Source organism: Doryrhamphus excisus, linkage group LG8 (genome assembly GCF_037039965.1).
Source record: "Doryrhamphus excisus strain RoL-2023G ecotype Guam linkage group LG8, RoL_Dexc_Guam_v1.1, whole genome shotgun sequence".
In the NCBI taxonomy this organism is placed as follows: Eukaryota; Metazoa; Chordata; class Actinopteri; order Syngnathiformes; family Syngnathidae; genus Doryrhamphus; species Doryrhamphus excisus.
Window position 1 is genome coordinate 9,209,440 of NC_136364.1, and position 20,309 is coordinate 9,229,748.

At 44.0% G+C, this 20,309-nt stretch overlaps 1 protein-coding gene across 6 annotated transcripts; it reads right to left on the reverse strand.

Moving 5' to 3' along the window:
* Positions 1–3,651: 3,651 nt before the first annotated feature.
* Positions 3,652–13,800, reverse strand: ccdc9 (coiled-coil domain containing 9). Of its 6 annotated transcripts, none has more exons than XM_058080777.2 (16): positions 13,688–13,800; positions 12,765–12,822; positions 12,390–12,494; positions 12,113–12,265; positions 9,775–10,086; positions 9,615–9,698; positions 9,248–9,409; positions 8,989–9,170; positions 8,856–8,917; positions 8,422–8,466; positions 6,711–6,831; positions 6,304–6,424; positions 5,789–6,233; positions 5,530–5,718; positions 5,298–5,444; positions 3,652–4,421 (listed from the first exon to the last, which is right to left on the reverse strand). In XM_058080777.2, exons 2-16 carry the CDS (start codon positions 12,765–12,767, stop codon positions 4,417–4,419), a joined length of 2,136 nt encoding a protein of 711 aa, XP_057936760.2. In that variant the 5' UTR covers positions 12,768–12,822; positions 13,688–13,800; the 3' UTR covers positions 3,652–4,416. The 6 variants fall into 6 exon arrangements, with proteins under 6 accessions (XP_057936760.2, XP_057936757.2, XP_057936758.2 ...); XM_058080774.2 differs by having other exon boundaries at positions 9,248–9,412; XM_058080775.2 differs by having other exon boundaries at positions 9,615–9,701.
* Between the last annotated feature and the right edge of the window lie 6,509 nt (positions 13,801–20,309).

The window sequence follows — 20,309 nt, forward strand, 5'->3', positions numbered from 1 at the left end:
TGGTGGCGGGGGGACTCTACATCCGGGAATCAGTGGGCCGTTACCATGGCAGCCAAGGGGTCACTTTGGAGGACAGTGAGGTTAAACACTACAGGCGTTGATTTGTTACTTGTTTTGATGACAAATTGTCTTGATCTTGTCATGTAACGTTTACTATTTTCACAAACTGTGATTTGAACTTTGTTTTCCATGAGGGGTGTTTTCAATTTGAAGGAAAAGTTCCTTCATGAGATTAAGACATACTAGACACAATGACATGCTTTATTGGTTCTTGTCATGTTCTAGCATGTCTTATATACATACTTACATTATTATTTATTTAAATTATTTTAATTATTTGGGCAATTTACTGTTCACGCTGCACTTTACATTATGTTGTTCATATTCTATCTATTTATTCTCCACATTATTATTATTATTATTGTTATTTATTATTACTTATCTTCTTTTGTGTCTGTTATTATATGGGAGCCAGGCAACGACATTTCGTTGGCAATTTCACTACTGTGTTTTTGTGCAATGACAATAAAGGGAGTCTATCTATCTATCTATAAGAGAGCTCAAAGAACAGAGACAGTAGATAAAAAACCATTAAGACCTTATGGAGCGCAATGACCTAATGCTTAGGACGTCGGCCTCACAAAAACACGCAAGTTTGGCTATTTGGAGACTATTTGGGTGTGAATGGTCGTTGGTCGATACTGTCCTGTGATTGACCGGCGACCACTGCAAGGTGGATCCTGCCGTTCACCCAAAGTCAGCTGGGGTCGACTCCAGCTCACCTTAATGACCCTAATGAGGACACGTGCAATGAAAAATGGATGGATGCTGTTGCTTGTGATGGTATAGCAGGAGGATATGAATACACATCGCTTGAAGGACAATGAGGCAGCTGGACATGAACATTACAATTCATTGTGTTTATTTATATACTTTGTGTTAGTATGTTTCTGTGTGAGCGACTGACGACACTGACTGCTCTCGTGTAGAATATTTTGGCATGTCCTCAATGTCGATTCTCTCCGAGCTTTAAGTAGAGTCAGGTGCAGTGCGAATGATGTCAGCACGGTGCAGCTGCACAACACTACCCTCCAGTGTTCAATATTGGCATTACAACAATGTTGTCCCTGAAGCCTGCACACATTCTGAATTATACGATTATTCTTTTCAAACATTAACAGTATATTACGTATAATTAATGTAATTTTTAAAATTCATATTAAAAATAATATATTAACTAATTAATAATTATATATTTTAATGTATTAAGTATTCTGTAGTTAACTATACAGAGTAGATACTAGACGTAATACTGCATACTGGAGAAGTATTGTCTACTTGCTTCTACTTTTGTATTGCATGCTGTCCCTCGTGCAGCTAAAAAGACACTATGCTAGTTGTAGAAGGTCAAAAATAAACTCTGACGGTGTCAATCAAAAGTGAGAATGAGTCGATGGTTGGCATTATGGTGCATTCGGCTGAAGAACAACACACGAACTTGTTTTTAGCAATGACAACACCCACTCTGGAATAAATGCATAGTTTATCATGTTAATAATTATTATCATTGCAGTCTTAGCAGCAATCCATAGCAGTCAGTCCATAGCAACAAAACAGTCACTTTGAGGACAGGAAGTGAGGTGAGCATTACAAAGTTTGCACTGAAGCTCATTGTTTGAGTGAGGTGACTCTAAAAAGATACTACAGAGATAGAATATCTATGTACATAATACTGTATGTATGTGTGTGTGTCTCCTTACAGCGACACCTTGAGGCTACGTCTTCTGCTACATTTGAAGATACCTGAATAGTACAACAGCACCCTGCTGTGAACGAAGGACAAGGCAGATCACAAGTCAGTGCACGGCCCGGGATGTCAGAGTGATACATCCCTTTAGAAACAAGCTAGGGGTCTTCTCTAAGCATTCTCAATTAAAGGGTTTCCCAAAAGGAGGGGGTGCTACTAGAAGTGTTCCTAAAGTTTAACTATAGGCATGAAGGGGAAGAATAATGCTGAGTCGGGACTTCTGTTTGATTATCAAGCCTGATGGGGGTCCAGTGGGGTTTCTAGAGGTCCTTCAAGGACAACGGAGGTTCAGGTTGATCGAGGGACCAGCCGGCTAGTCCTTCAGCATCCACCCCCTCTAGTCCCCCAGCAGCATCCCAAACAAACTCTGGACGTTCCTCCTCCTCCCGCGCGTCCTCTCGCTGTCCTCCATCCGTCCTGCAGCCTCACGCAAGGTCTCTCAGATACCTCCGCTGCGCGTGCCCTCATCCAAATTTGGGCGCGCAGTCGGTGCGGTTGGGCGCCCCTGTGCTGGTGTTGTTGTACGGCGGATCTGGCTTCCAGAAGAAGACGTAATAAATCACCAGGACGAAGGCGGCCACGGACACGCACAGGAAATAAGCAATGGCCATGGCCACTTTCACCCAAATCTTAGTGGACATGTTGGCGTGTTTGGCTCGAGGCTCTCCCGGGTAGCTCGGCCTCCTCTTGGGGTCCCCGTTCAGCTTGTCAACGGTGACGCTCGCCCCCCCGTCGGCTGCTTTCATCTTGTGATCAGCGCCAATTTCACCTCCGCTGTCTCCTCCTTGAAGCGGCGAGGGATCATCTGAGGCGGGACGGCACGGAGCCCTCCGACCCCCACTTCCTCCTTAGCTGTCCGGTCCGGTCGGGACGCAGTGTGGGCCGCGGGGTCAGCTGTTCGAGCGGGCCAAGCTCCGGTACTGCCGTGTCCGCGTCGGAGGTCGGCAAGCACAGCGCGTCCTCACTGCACACCGGGGGGGACTGAACTCAAGGAGGCTCTCATCGGCCGGATGGGACGGTTGACAAGCTAACCGAGGATTTGGAATGGCATTTTCCGGGATGCGTTTCAAAATAAAAGCAAACCGCCCACTAAAACAGCGCATTCAAATTACATTAAAAATCGCATTCAGACGACCAAAGAATGTACTTCAGTAGCAACTTCCTCTATACGCCATGACCTTCAAATACACCAGAGTACAAATTACTTCTTTAATTGAAGGCTAACAGGCACATTCTATTTAATTCTACTTAGCTCAGGTGATTACTACTTTAGAAAATAATTACATTAGTTTCAGAAATAAGTGAAAATTTGGTTTGAAAATCTCAAAGGTTTTTACGAATGGATCTCAGTGACTTAATGTAAGTAACACTATATTGTTGAGATGCCAGAAAATCTCCCATGTAAAACTGCAGTTGTAACACATTCTAAAACTGTTAAATTTGCTCTCCAAACAGTTACTATCTCCATCGATGCAAAGGACACAATGAACTCTTATTGTGAAGAGGCCGTGGCGTCATTTGCGGTGCATCTTCAAGTCCTTTCTGTCAAACTTAACGCATGGTGGCAAAAGGAGGGGCTGAAAGTGCGCAACATCCAGTGATTGGGTCATAGTTTGAGGCAGAATGTCCCGCAGCAGCAGATGCTGGGGGGCGCAGTGCTGAGCTGAGGCAGTTTTTTTTAATCCTCCAGCACACTCGCTGTTATTTAAAAAAAAAAAAAAAGTCTTGCTATGATGAGTCACAGGCTTTCACCCCCTTCCTGTCCTACAAGGTCAAACTCGTCCAGGAGCAGCAGCTTAAAACATACATGCACTCATGTCTGCTGGGTGGCCAACGACAGAAAATTCACCTCCTGACATGGAATTTTTATTCATTGCTTTAAGCAGCTGCTTTAGGGTCTGTGTCATATCATGAATACATCGAGACCCGTTTCCACACATACACTTAATTGTCCATTTCAATCTTGCATTATACAAACTGAGGAGAATTTTTGGAACACCTAATTATGAATCCTTATTGTAGTTCCCATCTTCAGAGCAGAGAATGTATTACTGCAGTGACATAAGACATATGCATTGCAGCAGAAACATCAACTAACCTGAGCTCAACAAGAAAGGGGCAACAGAAAACAAGTGCATCCTTTTGTTTGAACATTTAAATGCACATGGCTATACAGTGGACTATTTTGCATATTGCCTGCCGACTGCCGCTTAAATCAGATAAAAACTGTAGAAAAAGACCTGTTGTCGATGACGACTAAAAGAGTTATTGCAAATAAAAAATGTGAATGTCACTCTGTGCAGACGGGGCAGCCTTGTGATTGGTTCATCTGAGGGAGGGATGGTGGGGGTGTGGTCACAGGGCGTGCTGTCAGCTGATTCCAGCAGCTTGGTTCAAGGGATGAAGTTGTCCAGTTGTGCTCGTCTGCCTTGCCGTCAGCCCTGAGACGTGACACTCCCAAAGATGGACGAGTGAAAGCGGAGCACGGCGCGGCGGCGAGGCTTTGCCCCTCCCTCTCCTTGTGAAGTTTTTTTTTGTTTGTTTGTGCGTGTGAGAGACATCACTCCAGCAATGTCATCGTCTTCAGGAGCAAGCCAGCGGCGGTGGCTTCAGCCTGTTAATGCAAAGTCACCATTCACTATGCTTTACTCACCATGGCAGATACATGTCAACAATGCCCTCCCTCGTCTGCGCAACACCGACAGGACGTAAACCGTCCATCTTCATGTTCAGTCTGGCAGCCAGCGTGGGGCTGAGCAGCATCTTGTGACTTAATCCAATCAAACTTCAGCACTTTGTGCTGCTGTGGTGTTTTATCTACTCCGTCATCATTCCAGCAGCTCGTTTCCTGTCAAAAACCTAATTGTGCCTCTCCTCTCTGGTTTCCACCACAATGAGGTCATGTGACTGATGGTTATTAGAAAGGAGCTTTATAGCCCATACAACAAGCATGGGTGCAGTTTCCATCAATCGATGGTTGGGTTTTAATGTGGGAGTCCAAGCAAAACATCCTCCCGTGACAAATTTTCAACTCTGCCATTAGCCAAAGTGACGCCACCACAGCCAAAAGCCGAGTGCTTGTTGTGGCCGCTATATGAGCTGAGGGAAAAACAAGATCACAACTTCTTTGTCACTTATCCAACGTGACTGAAAAGCGGGAAATGATAATGTTACTGTGGTGATGGGAGACCTCCACCAGGTGATGTCACCTCTTGGAACACGGTTTATGCAATATGGGCAATGTCTAATTGCCTAAAATCAATCAGAACTCTTCATCTTGGAAAGACGGACAACTGCCTGCCTCCAATTGTGTAGTAAAGACCCATTCTGTTCCCGGTGCACAAAGCAAAAAAACCGATCCAACATCAGCGACCTCCGCCCTCACAAATGGACACAAACACACCTGACATTCCAGGTGTCCTTATACTTTTGTTTTCATGGCATAAACAAACATGGCGACTATGAAGAGTGTCATTGATCTGTGGCGTACCTGAGGTTGGCTGTTGGGGGGGAATCTCTGACATGGTGGTGGTGTCAGTGGCGTGATCTCCATTCGTGTCATTGTCGTCATCTCTTCCTGCTTCAGCGGCGGCGGGCTCAGTCAACAGGACAACGGGTGGCGGACTGTCAGCTTTGTCTGTCATCAGATGACAAAGGAAGAACTAAACATACTACAGTACCTCGCCCTGCTACCAAGGAATGAAGTTGGACTTGAGGCGTACCTTGCGAATCGGGGGAAGTCGTTTCCGGGCTGTCTTCACTGACCTCCAGGGTGGCGGATTCCGACACCTCTGATGGAGTGACCTCAGACGATGATGGCGGTGTTTCCAAGGAGTCTGCAGGAGTGGACTCCGGTTCTGAGACTATGACGGCTCGTTGGACTTCCGCCTTTTCTGGAGTGGCTGGAGCAGCTGTGTTGGAACGGAGGGGAGGAAGAGCCACTGAAATAAAATGCTCTGATAATTGAGAAAAAAGACGTACCTGTGTCCCCCTCAACGGTGGTGGTGTCCTCCGCCTCCTCCGTCTTTTGTGCAGGGCTGTTCTCAGCACTGGGGGGTTTCAGTGAGCTCTCTCCCCCCATGCTGCTCCGTGGTGAGAGCATCTCCATCTCCTCCCCCCAGTCCGAAACAGGCTGGTGGCCGTCCAGCGGGGAGAAGGGGCTAACAGGCTTCCCCGCTTCAGATGGGCCCAGCGAGGCTGCTGAGGGAGGCGGTATGTGGACCTTGGGCCGGGGGGTCCGCTGCTCTTTGGGGCTTCCGGCTGATGACGGTCTGGAGCGAGGCAAGGATGTAGTGGGGGAGTCGTCTTTGCCAGAGTCTTTCTTCTCATCGCCCCTGGAATCATTTTCATCGTCGGACCCTTCCTGCTCTCCATCGCTGGCATCTTCCCACTGGTCCTCATCCTCCTCGTCTCCAGCCTCGGCCGCCTGGGAATAGATGCAGTGAGACTGCCGGAAGAGTCTATTATGACAATTCTCCTCCTTTTCTCACACCTACCTTCTCTTCTGGAGGAGGTTTGGACTTCTCTTTCTCCTTCTGGGTCTTCTCCCGCTTTGGCTTGTCATTCTTCTCAGTCTCCTCATCTTCTTTTTCACCTTCCCAGCGGTTGTCATGCATACTGACGAGAGTGCTTGTTACATGTGCAACCATGCAATAATTCCCATTTGAATCCTAAATTAACCATGGAACAATCCTGAAATCTAAACATCACAAATGTGCCCTCTCCTCATGACAGCATTTCAGTCACATTGTATCAATTTCCACGAAATTACACGTTTAACAGTAGATTCTCCTTTGATTGGTCAATGCCAATAATGTACATCCACACAGAAACTATAGGGCCCTATGCTAGTACAAGAATGGCCAGGATGCTCTGTCCATCTGTTTCAGAAAATGAGTGCTACCTATAGCTGGGCTTCTGTCCTCTTCCTTTTCCTCTGCTCTGGTCTCCTCTGGATCCCTGCTGCCTGCCCTGGGACAGGAAGTCGCCAAATGTGGGCGTTTTAGGGGGTCGCTTGCCGTCATCTGCAGGACACAATGATGCAAATGCAAAGCAAATATAAAAACACATAGAGGTGGCTTGTCCATAAAGCAGCTGCCATGCAAACCTGTGCAGCATGCATGCGTTGAACATTAAAAGGGACAGTTGGGATTTTTTTTTAACATAAAGTTGCAAAACATCCCTCCCCGCAAGCCCAATTCTGTTTGGTTTTGGTGATGAGGAAAGTGGTTCCGGTTAGTCGGTGGGGCCACTTAAAGAGTTTGGCCTCTCAAAACAATCATCTCAGTCTGCACTTTCTCTCTTCCGTATCAATGCACGCCATCGCCTGTCCATTGTTGTGTACGTGATGCAAGCATCGTGGGCATCTTCTTTTCAATGTGTATTGTTTTGAGAAGCCAAATCCTTAGGGCAGCTATGCTTTTTCCACTTTTCTGACACCGTCGACGCACTACACTGCTGATGGGAGTGTCATGTCAGAATCTGAACGATCATGCTGATGATCTGAGGTGCTTTTCCATCAAGCATTGTTATGACGATCACATAAATTGCACCAAAATACTCGAGTCGAGTGAGTTTTGCAAAAAAATATTTTTCATAAAATCGCAATTACTTTACTCCACACTGGAAAAAGTTAACATCTTCGCTAAGAGAAGTAAGAAAAAAAGCTTTGATGCCTCTGAGAATTGAAAAACAACAGCGCAAAAGAAGATGAGGTGAGAAAAAAGCAAAAGGATGGAGGATGAGCACGAGGGAGGAAGGTCACAGCCTGAAAGCTCTCCAGGGATGCGTGCAGGAAGGATAAGAGCTTGAAGAAGCAGGCAGGAAGGTGACAAAAAGGTCAAAAATGAGAACGCGGGAAGCACAAAAGAAATGAGGGGCTCAGAGGGAAGAGATTGGAGATAAGGACGCTGGAGTCATTCAGTCAATTAAGACGCTTATCCCGCCACCGGGTGATGTCATGTCGACGCCACTTATTCCACTTACAGTCTGGCACGGGGACAAAGCAGGGAATCAAGTGCAGCTAAATATAATTCTCAGCTTCACATCCCGTCTGATGCCAACTACCTTTCACTGAAATGGATCCACATTTTCATGATACTCAGTGTGTCTGACTGACGCCTCGCTATTATAATACAACTTTGATGGGCAATAAGCAGGCTTGGTGATGCACAATCAAATTACCCTAACTTCAACTGCCCCTAGTAAAGATTTGACTTCCTGTGTAATACCACTCTGTTCCTCAAGAGGCATCAATGTCGACGGAAAGATCGTCACCGTAAAGATGATGAGTGTCACTCTTTTCATTCGGCTGCTGAGATGAAAATGTCACCCCGAAGCGTTTCATCTAATGGTATCTGAAACGCCAACATTGCGCTGATGTGGTGCCCCCATGCTGGTTTGGGGCGTAAAATAAATGAAAAAGGAAGCGGCTTGCGTCGTCTAATGCGAGCACACAACACACAGGGGAAGCAGCCGTCTTCAGACTCAAATGCAAATTAGCCGTGATGAAAATGAGTCTCACACAAACATATGTGGACAAATGGATGCAAACACACACACACACACACACACACAATTGCGAACGGCGGGAACCATCCGCGGGCTGGTCTAACCTGAGGCTCTGCCCCGAGGCTCGCCACGAAAGTTACGCCCCCGGGCTGCGGAGAGGACACACAAAGACACTAAACACAAATGCAAGCCAGTAAGCAGAGATGCATTGTGGGAATACACACATGTACATCTAACATCGAGTATGTGCTTTAGGGCAACAATGGCTGCTGATTTATTGTTATTCACGAGTCGGTATGGACCCTGGGTGACTGCGAGGTCTCCTGGGAGATCATAACACTCCTCCAGGGAAATACAGCCAGCACTTAGCTAACGAGCTTAACCGACATTTGTCTTGGTCAGCAATGTCCTGTGGTACACTACATGGACATAAGTGTTGGGACATTCACAGCACAGCATACAATTGTCCAAATTGTGTTGTTAATGCGAGGGATTGATTTTGAGACAACTAAGGACTGTAGTCCATGGAGACACTCACCCCTCCTGCCACCATGCTCTGCCGTGACACCCTCTGCCGCCACTTGTGCGTCGTCCTTGAACCTGTCAATAAAGTGGTAGGGTTCTCATGATGCGATGTCATACTCACACATGCCAGTAGGACACGCTCTTACATGTTCTCAGTCTTCTGCGCATCCCACTCTCGTCTCCACTGGCCGGTGGCGTTGCGATGGCGTGCCAGTCGCTCCTCGTCAATCTGCTCGCGCTCCTTCTTCCAGCGCAGGTACTCGGCCCGTTCGCGGCCCGTCATCGACATGGTCATGTCCATGGAGCCTCTCGGGCCGGGGCGCCGACTCTGCAGAGTGGCAGCAGGGGAAGTGAAGCCTGCCGCGGCAGGAAGCAGGGCATCCAAGCATCGCCACGGTCACTTACGGTCCATTCTTTCTCCAGGTCAGTCCCGGTCTTCACGTTGTCGAAGTCTAGCCCTCCCCAGTTTCGCACGTGTCTCCTGCTGCCCTCTTTGCGGTCAGTGTCTGGAGCCGGGCCGGAACGTCGTGGGTCATCCAGGAAGTTACGGATGGGCTTGTCTCCGTCCTGCTGAGAAGAGAAATCACAGTAAGTATGTTTATCCCATTACGCGACTGCTTAGGGACGCTCAAATATGCCACCATCAGTCATTAAATAGCCATCGGCCCCCACATTTAAAACCTGCCAAGAGCCCCAGATGTCCAGATCCACTACTGCTTTCATGCAAGCACATTTAAACATGGAACCAAACTCATCAAAAGGCAATTTGTACCCGTTGTCCTCTCTCATACTCTGCTATTCTCTCCATTTCTTCATTCATCTTCTCGATGTTCTGTCGCCTTTTCTCCTCCCATTCCTGCTTAGAGAGACGACACATTTTCAATACCTGCCAGTTGACACTACAACCTCAAATACTAAATGTGTCTGATTACCTTGGACTTCCTGTCCACGCCCCCTGGGGTCCCTCCAGCATCTGCATCTCCTCCTCCTCCTCCTCCTCTCCCTCTCCTTCCTCCCCGTCGCCCTTGTCCCCCCATTTCAGCTGGCTCTCCACCTCTAGGGGTACGGGGTTCCCGTTCTCTCCTCTCCTGGCGACCACTGCCGCCTCCACCCCCTCTGGGACCTCCTCCCCTCCCCACTCGCCCCGAGCCTGTCCTCCTGGGGGGGCTGTGGCCGTCGCTGTCCTCGGACACTTTCCGACCGCGGGGCGTGGGCGGCTTCCATTCGTCTACGATTCTGGCATCCTGCAGGGAACAGGAAGCGGTTTGTCTTTTAGCATTTCAGCTCCATTAAAGTGGCGCTCCACTGTGGTTTCTGGGCTCCATTTAAGCCTGAATTAGGCTTCAGGTTCGGCGTCTTGATTGATTTATAGCTCCTTCAGCAGGGGCTAACTGTGTTGGAGTGTGGCCCAGAGTTATGAACATCATATGGCAACAGGATCGGTCCAATCTTGTGGAGACAATTTTAGCCGATCTTTGGACTACAGAGGTTTGGCAGCCGATCCAGGTCCTGAAGATCGGATCAAGACATCCCTATTAGATGCTGCGTTCAAATGCTGTCAAACAAAGTGGGACATAAACATGCAAAAACTGGGGAATTTCTAAATGCATTTTCAAAATAAAATAATGGCCCGTACTGTATTTACAAAATGTTTCTCCATTTACATGAAAATTGCATATTTACAAGTTGAGTGTTTCCCACAGCCTGGTGGTTGGGGACTTCTAAGCTTGGGAATGTGATGTGCTGTTTTACACATGTGAAAATACTGCAAGAATGCTTCCTTACAGATCTTAAAATGCAGCTCTGAAATCACTCATGTATATTGCACTCGTTTAACTGCTCATATTTGCTTATTAGATATAATCTCTCCAGGAAAGCAGGCAGCAGTCACCACCCAAGCATTTCCATGCAGGCTTATACGAGCCTTTTTTAATGTCGGAATTTAGTTTCTCTTATTGAGTTATAGTAAAATAAACCACATACTGGAAATTCAAAACATGCATCCAGTGGTTGTCCTACATGGCCAGGCTTGCAAAGTGTAGCTTCTGGTAGAGCATGTGATGCCAACAGAACAGAACATTGCACATAAAAGGGAGACACAAACAGATTACAGAGCATGTCCTCCTGGACGTGTGTGGACTTTATGACATTATGTTGATCTAACGAGCGCGTCGGCGCTGCTCTGGTTTCTTCCCGGGAAGGTCGCTCCTTTCAAGTGTTTACCTTTTGGAACGCACGCAGAACAAAGACTCCTCTCCTGAGGACGCAAACAGCACATCTTTGCTCTGTGACGTCCCGAAGTTGATTGATTCTGTTGCTCACTTTCTTGTATAAATGTCACCAAGCAGCCTGATTTATCAACTGTTTGATCCAATGGGTCAGACAAAGATATATTTCATCTTCGGCCATCAGAATGTGGCTGGGAGGTCTTGGTTAAAAATAAACATATTATGATCGGTTTCTTGGGTTTGACTAATGTGTGTGTGTGTGTGTTGATATGCCCCAAAGGAAATAATGCAAATACTGTAGTTTAAGTTGCATCAGTCTAATACATCGGGGGGGGCAAGATCAAGAAAAGACACTTAATCTGGAAGTTATTAAATAGTTATTAAATATTCAACTACACAATAGAACACAGAACAACAGGCTAAATAGATGTCCGATTGATGTTCATGTAACACGTTAACTCTTAGTCAGCTACACAATCGCATAAAGAACACACCTGGGAGGCTGAATAAGCTAAAAGAACGTAAAAAGCCAGGGACTCCAACAAGCAAGTTACCCGTGAGCAAGTTCACCAAGCTCCCGATCTCATTCCATGTCACTGAATGGCACAAGCAGTTTTGTCACAAGCATTGCGCGCCTTCTGGAGTTTGATGGTGGTAATGTTCACTCCTTTGCTTACACTGTAAGTCACAGGACTAGCCAAACTATGAAAAAAAAGTGACTTCTAGTCCAGAGATTATGGTAATATGTGTCCATAGAATGCCATAATGGGCATCAAACGTGAGAAAATAATCTCCCTCGCTTTTTTGCTCGTGCTCGCTTCTTTTTTGTGGCTTTTAATGATGTCATTAAGGAAAAACCTCCTTCCTCATGGACATGATACTGCAGGCTTCACTACAGATCTTAAAATGCAGCCGAGTGCTCTGCCAACTCAGTCAGTCAGCGGCAGACATGGGAGCTGACATTGGATCATTTTGTTTCCTTATGTTGCTGTGAGTGTGATGTTAACATTTGTGTCCTCCTGTCCGAGTCATTACCACTTACCCCTGATGAGGACCTGGGCGTGTCGACTGCGAGCGTGAAGTTTTCTTTCTCTGTCTTCCTACGGTCTGACTCTGGCTCGTGGGGGCGGGGCTTGCGGGGCGTGGTCACTGCAATACCCTCCTGCTCTGCCTTCTTCTTGTCCTCTTCTATTTCCTGTTCCAAAAGCATGTCAATGCATACCAGCAAACAAACAAAGCTTTCACGGTCAAGCAGGTGTTTGGATGTCCTGACAAAGACTCGCTTACATCAGGTACAACAGGCCGTAACCCCTTAATACCTGATAGCGCTTGACCAGAGCTTCGTTCTTTTTCCTTAGGGCTTCAATTCTTTTGTCCAGCTCTGCATCCTTCTCCTCCTTGGTCTTGAGGTCCACCGCCGAAGACTGACACCCACAAGAAGAGGAAAAACACAGAAAATAGACAACCAAAAGAAACCATGTGAAACGTCATCATTTGGCTGTAAAATAGTCAAACGGTAAGAGAGCACCATCTAGTGGACTGGGAAAGTTGTTCCCATAGCAGATGCGTAAAATTCCATGTAGCCATCTCTGAAGTGTAGCCATCTCTCAATGTATTGTTACACAAAATGGTTAATAAAAAATATGACAGCTTACTTCTCCATTTTCTAACATTACCGTGTCTGTTTCACTCACCATGGCCGTTTCTGGCTTGTCGTCAAGCACAGGCGGACAGGACCACACTGATGTTGCACTGAAAAAGAAAAAAGCGGCCATCAGTTCCTTCACGGAGGATGAATAATTTCCATGTTGCTCTTGTCAACAAAGTTCAGCTTTTGTATTATATTATAAGGGTAGTTTGTTTTCATTGAGGTCACTGTAAAAGACAGCTTTAAATGACCTGACCCATTTGTCCAAAGGTTTTTAAGTAGGTGTGGATGCCCGTTTGTCTATATGGCATCCAGGGCACCCTACCTTGCACACAAAGTCAGGTGGGATAGGCACCAGCTCACCCGTGACCCTAATGAGGACCAGCGGTATATTTAGTGGATGGATGGATGTAGAGTTTAGTTTACTAGATAGTTCGGTGCAGTGGCAACGTGTTAATGGAAAATAAGTGCTGTGCATTGGCTGCTGCATTTACAAAATGAATTACAGCATTTTAACCACACCTATTTGCCAAAATAGCCGTAAGGTATAGTGACATGCTATACTCACGTCATTCGTCCCCTTGATCAAATTAAGAGGTGAAGCTACTTTAGCACATAATGGCTCAAGATAAGCTCATCTCAGGTGAGGTAAAGAGACAGGTGCGCGCATGCGTGGAACACAGAGCGTCTGTGTAAATCCTAGCCGTGTAAGCTAATCAAAAGGTGTTACAGTATGGGGGGAGGGTTGCATAAAATAAATACTTCGACACAGGACAAACACTGAGAACCTTCCCGCGCTCTTCCAGACGTTCCGTTGACCAGCGTGTGACTTAACGTAACATAAGCGCGGCTAGCCATGACACAAAGCGCTGCTGGCAAGGAACACACCGTCGGTACGGACAACGCGCCTCTAAAACGAACGAGGTTAACGTCTCAGCCATCTTAAGATTCGTTTTAAAATTACTTCACCTCGGCGTGCTCGATGAGTTCGTCTGTGTAGCTCTTTCCCCACTTCCAGCCTCACCGTGCCCTCATTATTTGGCTTCCGGTTTGCAGCGGCTCACTTCCTGCCAAAAAATGAGCCACACTGGGCGGATTTAAAGGGACAGTATCACTTCCGCTTCAGCTAAGCTTATTACTCTAATTCACATATAATCTGACGTATCTTGCATAATCACTGTTATAGTTTCCTGTGGATAAGTGGTAAATAAAGTTAACGGATCAACAGAAGTAGACGTTGAGCATTTTTAAAGAGACAAAGTAAATGTTAAGAGGGAGCATACCAGCAGATGGCGCTAAAGGCATGCATGAGCAGTCATTTGCCCACATTGTCGCCAAAACAATGGAGATAACTAATAAATAGCAGATGTGTTTTACCTTAGGCCTCAGCTGTGAGCAGGACACCTGCAACAACAACTCATCGGGAAAAAACTAAATATTAAAATCATAATGACATAATTTGTTTGTCCTGCAGAACTCGACTTGACCCAAATGTGGGCACACAATGACATAATTTGGCCTGCTGTGATGTCATGTGATCACGGTGGCATGATGAGATGAGAACGTGACATTGTTATATAATCAAACTACATGTTTGTTGTGTTTTTACAGGTCTAAGATGCATTATCATGGCTGGTGGGGAAGTTCATTTATTTGCCCATTTGTGTTCGTCTAGTCTGGTCATCCCAAAGTGGATCCCCTGTCACAGGAAGTGTGTGTGTGTGTGTGTTAGGAGGTGGGGGGTGGGGTTTCTGTGTGATGATCTCATTGTTGAGAGAGCCAAACAAGCTCTCAGGAGACAACACCGGAGCCCTTGAGGTTCTGATCACGGAGAGATGACACTGACGCCGGCTACTCTTGTTTATAAACAAGCTGGTCTCCAGGGCTGATGGGGAGGAGGAGGGTAATGGAAATGTCTGTGTGTGTGTCTCTGGGCAGTTTAGCCAACATTGCTTAAGTTCCCTGCTGTAGTATGCATGCCAGGACACTAGTTGGCAATGTTGGCAACACATGCACAACAACAATATTATTTCTATAATATTATTTAAAAATTCATTCATTCATTCTTTCATTTTCTACCGCTTTTCCTCACGAGGGTCGCGGGGGGTGCTGGAGCCTATCTCAGCTGTCTTTGGGCGAGAGGCGGGGTAAGCCTGGACTGGTCGCCAGCCAATCACAGGGCAGACATAGACAAACAAATATTCATACTCACATTCATACCTATGGACAATTTGGAGTCGCCAATTAACCTAGCATGTTTTTGGAATGTGGGAGGAAACCGGAGTACCCGAAGAAAGCCCACGCATGCACGGGGAGAACATGCAAGCTCCACATAGAGATGGCCGAGGGAGGAATTGAACCCTTGTCTCCTAGCTGTGAGGTCTGTGCGCTAACCACTCGACCGCCGTGCCGCCTATTTAAAAATCAAAATATAAAATTTTATTCCCATATTATAACTAACTATTATAACTTTTCCCCTTTATTTTGCTATTATTGTTTCTCATAATAGTCTGACTTTTTTAAACCTATTCCTATTGAAAATATTCCACATTTGTTATTGTATAATTGAGACCTTTTTTTCTTGTTAGAATACAACATCCATACATCCATCTTCATCTGTGTCCTGCAGGACATTTTTAAGAGTGTGGGACTTAAATATTTCAACTTTATGCTACAAATTTTTTTTCCTGATAATGTTATGATGTTATTCTTGTCACCTTCAATATTTTGACTTCCTGCTTGTAAAATTACTAATGATTTTTGCACTTTTTTTTGTTTTTGTGCCATGGGCCAGAAATGGCCCCTGGGCCGCACTTTGGACATCAACTAGAGTTTAACTACACCAGGGGAGGTCTAAACTTCTTCCAGCAAGAATGGCATCCTAAAAAAAATCAAAGGACGCAAACATGGGCCACTTTGAAATTTTTACATTAATGTTTGTAACTATTTATATCGTTTTATGAGCATCCATATCGATGACATGACTTGCATGCACTCACTCGTAAATGTGTGTGTTTCTGATCACGTACGATCATCTGAGAAAGCAGGTTTCTTTGCATCAACGCTGACAGAGGGCGCACGCCCGGGCATGTACCTGACTGAGGACCCGCCCCCTTTGCGCCCACCTCACTCCAACCAAGTAGAGTGGGAACGAAAGGGGGGTTCACTTCCAGCTGATTAGCCGGCCTTTGACCCTGCGGTGATTTCCCCTCCCGCCTCCCAGCCATTCCCAGCTGGGCAAAGAGCAGGAAGACAATGCAGGCGGGTGTCAAGGGTTGTGCGGGCGGGGGGTGGGTGTCAGAAGTCTTTGGAGATGTTAATGCCATGAAGCACTGTCAGAAAGAAGCTGGAGGAGCTCAGTGTGTTTGTTTTGTTTAGGATATGTTTAACAAAGTTACATCACGGGACATCACATGATTATACTGTATCTGCACTAGTCAGCATGTCCGAAAAGAAGTAGGAAGAAGCACAATGTATTTAATACTCGGCAGCTACTGATTCTGATACTGTTTCTTTACTTTCTGACATACATAAGAAATAAGAAAAAAAATCAAATATAATAATTGATTATTGTATTTAATTTATTATTATTTACTATTTAATAATAAAATTATATTTGCTTTCTTATTATTTTGTCTTATACTACTATTATTATTATGAAATAATAAATGAAATATAATAAATTGTTATTGTTATATTTTCTCATTATTACTATTTTTAAACATTTGTATTTATTTGTCTTTTTTATTTTGTATACGATTAACAACGTCTTAAACTTTGTTATTATTATTATATAACTTTAAAAAACATTGAATTTTCATATTACCATTATCAAAAATATTGTTATATTATTATTTAATTAATAATACATCTTATTATAATGTTGTAAATAAAAAGTAAGAAATTGTTAATCGTACACAAAATAAAATCACAATAAAGTCAATTAATACGAAAACAATAATACAATAAAATAATAGACAAAGAGATATAATAATATAATAAATATTATAATATATAATAATATATAGAATTTATATAAAATGTACAAATTAATCAAGATGAAGGATAAAGAATACATACTGTAAATAATGACAGGAAGAGAAAGTGCTGTGTTGCAAATGGAATATTGTACTCCCATCAGTACTAGTATAGTGCGTACATTGTGTACTTGAGCAATGTTTTGTGTTATCACGTTGCTGCAGTGGAATATTGGATGACTTTATGGGTGACTTTGTGACACGGATACCCTGAAAAAAATGTTACGTGAAGGTGACATAACTGATCATTCACTGTTGAAAACAAGGTGGATGTTGGATGCTGGTGGTTTGGTGTCTCATGAGTGTTTCGCATGCTCCGTGTCATCACACACTATCACTCACAAAGGTCACGACCCATCCTAGCTTCCTCAACGCCAGTCACGTTGCGCCACAGGTGCTCTTCCTTCCTTCTGAAAACAACATATTTCTTCACCAGGGCACTCGGGTTCTCGACGGGCACTGTACTATACGTATATTCAAGTTGGACTTCTAATGCCCGTGGATCATTTTGTTTTATTGGCAAATAAAATGAAAGATGGCCCACATCAGTGTCTTACAAGAAAGTTGGGTGTCTCAGTAAAAAGGGAAAGAAACGTTGGCAGCAGAAGGTCAGCATACAATATAACATGCATGTAAGAGGGGCTGCATAGTGGATGAGTGGTTTAGTTTTTACACTAATCTTATAAATTTAGAATAAAGTCTTTGTTTCTTATAAGTATACAACTTTTTTCCCCAAAATGTATGATTTTATTCTTGTAAATTTATGACTTTATTCTTGTAACATTCTGACTTAGTTTTTTGTACATTTATGACTTAGTTTTTTGTACGTTTAAGACTTAATTCTTGTAATATTATGACTTAGCTTTTTGTAAATTCTTGTAAGTTTATAACTTTATTCTTGAGGATTTATGACTTTATTCCTCTAACATTATGAGTTTGTTTTTGTAAATGCATGACTTAATTGTTGTAAGTTCATGCCTTTATTCTTGTAAAATTATGACTTTTGAAGAAAGTTTTATTTTTTCCCACAAATGTATAATTATATTGTTGTAAATGTATGACTTAATTCTTGCAAATTTCTGACTTTATCCTTTAAAATTTATGACTTCAGAATTAAATTGTAAATTTATGAGTCAGAAAGTTTTGAGAAAAGAAAGTTGTAAATTTAGCAGAATAAATATATTCTTGTAAATGTACGACTTTATTCTAAAGTCATAAGACTTAAGAATAAAGTCAAAAGTATGAGAAAAAAGTTGTGTCCCAAAATAAATAAATTTCTGCATAAATGTTTTTCTGGCACATTTATGACTTTATTCTTCTAAATTTAGAACTTTCTTCTAGAAAAGTTGACTTCAGAATACATTTTATTTTTTTTCCTCATCAATGTATGACTTAATTCCTCTAAATGTATGACTTTATTCTTGTAAAATGACTTATCCTCGTTCCATTTTTGCTTTTTTTCCCATAATGTGTTGTGGGCCACACATTGGGCACCCCGAGTGTTGTGTTTGCTTTTATTCTGGTAGGGGATTCCTTGTGGCAGTGAATGGACTTCCTGTGGTCTCATGTTCCACAACAAGCTCTGACATGCCCCCCGATACGCAGCTGCTGTGTCTCCACCTCTCTGCCTTCACTCAGACCTTTTAGTGTTTTTTTTTTTGGTCCCGACACACTTGGCTTTTATTGACTCACACTTTGGTGTCTGGGTTGAAGTCCCACAGAGCGCCATGATAGCCGGCATTTGCTATTTAAACACTCAACTTCCTGCATGTGCTACTATGTGCGGGATGTCTCGTGCCGAGCCTACGAGCAGATCGCTCACTCACATGCTAACTTCCTTCTCAGCCTCCACCCCACCCCCGCCCCTTCTCTTGGCTTGACACTTTCAGTCGCTGTAAGGCAGCAGCAGAGAGTCAGCCTCCGGTGTCGGGTTTCTCTGCTGGGTCAGACGGACAAGTTGCTGAAATCATCTCTTCCCTGTTTATAAGGCTCTTTATTAGACAAGTTCGACGCTCACTGTACGAAATGTCCGCAAGTGCCACGGTGACGTAGCTTGGAATCCCCCTCGCTGGTCAGCTGCGTGCACGTGCCTGCTGCTCGTGAGCCAAAACGTCTTTAGGTCAAAGCTGCATGCCAAACTTTTACTGCGGAGGGCCGCATGTAGTGTGGAGAAATAATTGCTATTTTCCCCACACACATTAACAGATACCTTCAATAATAATTGATAATTCAACAATTGACGGTTTTATTTATGATCTCATTGCAAGACATTGATACTTACTTACTTACTTCTTTTACATTTTGTTGACATTGTTACTCAAAATGTTGCTTATTTTATTCATATTCTGACTATGCTGTCTATAAATGTAAATGTGGCTTCTGTCGCCACAAGGAATTTCTCCGCAAAGGATCAATAAATTATCTATCTATAACTTTGTATATTCTTTGTAAATAACCCACCATGGGGCAAAAAGCTATGTCAAACAAAATGAGGAATGCAACTGAACTCACCACAAAGCACAAAGATGGCGTCTCACTACTGACAGTGGTTGTTGTTTCCCATTTTTTATATTAAACGGCAAAGCACATGTTTGTTGCTTCTACAAGGATGATATTTACTTTGATATATGATTGTTACGTTTTTGCAGATGGCAATTGCAGCAGAAGAATAATGTGTTATGTGTTAGTTTCCTAATGCTTTTTGGGGGGGTGGGGGGGTGGGGTTCTTCTACCAGGGGTTCTTGTCCTGGTAGGAGGGCCTGGGGTTTATGAGGAGGCCATTTAGGCGGGAGTAAGTTGGAGGGTTAGTGAGAATGAAAGGAGTAGAAAGGAAGTGTTGAGCCTGTAGTAAACACATTAGTTGGGGTACTGTTGATTCATCACTAGAAATTGTATATTTGTAAATCCTTGGCACTTTTTTCCACAGTTATGTAAACATTTTGCACTGTTCTGGAGAGCACAAGTTATATAAGTTTTTTTCATCACTGTTCTGAGGGGCTTCCATGTAGAACCTCTACTTTATAGCTGCTCCCCTTTAAGGTTATTTCCACTAAGGACCAGGGCTAATTGACTCATGTTAGCGATCAGAGGGACAAGTTCATTGGTTTAAATATACGGGCATGACCTTTTCTTGAACAATACTGCTGACTCGTTTATATCACAGAAGACATTGGGTGACACTTTTTTTATAATGTTAGAAAGAAAAAGAGTTTAATAGGAAAGGAAGGGCGATAGGCAGCAAAAATATTCAAGGATCAAAACTCACAAAACTATAAAAAGAACAAGAACATTCCCATTAAAAATATGCCAGTAGTTCCATAAGTGCAAATCCACAGCGAGGGAAGGTAGGTAGGTAGGTAGGTGCAGGTTGGGGCTTGAAGTTGCCCTTGAGAGATCGAGAAGGAAAGAGCATCGATGGTGAACTTTGAGTTCCTTCAGTTTCCTATCATTCCTTCTCGATTGAGCGGTTGAGGTTACAAGAAGAAGCACCTTTTCTTTTCTGCTCAGCAAAAGCTGACGTGGTATATTCCAATCTTTGAGGCAGTTCTGAGCAG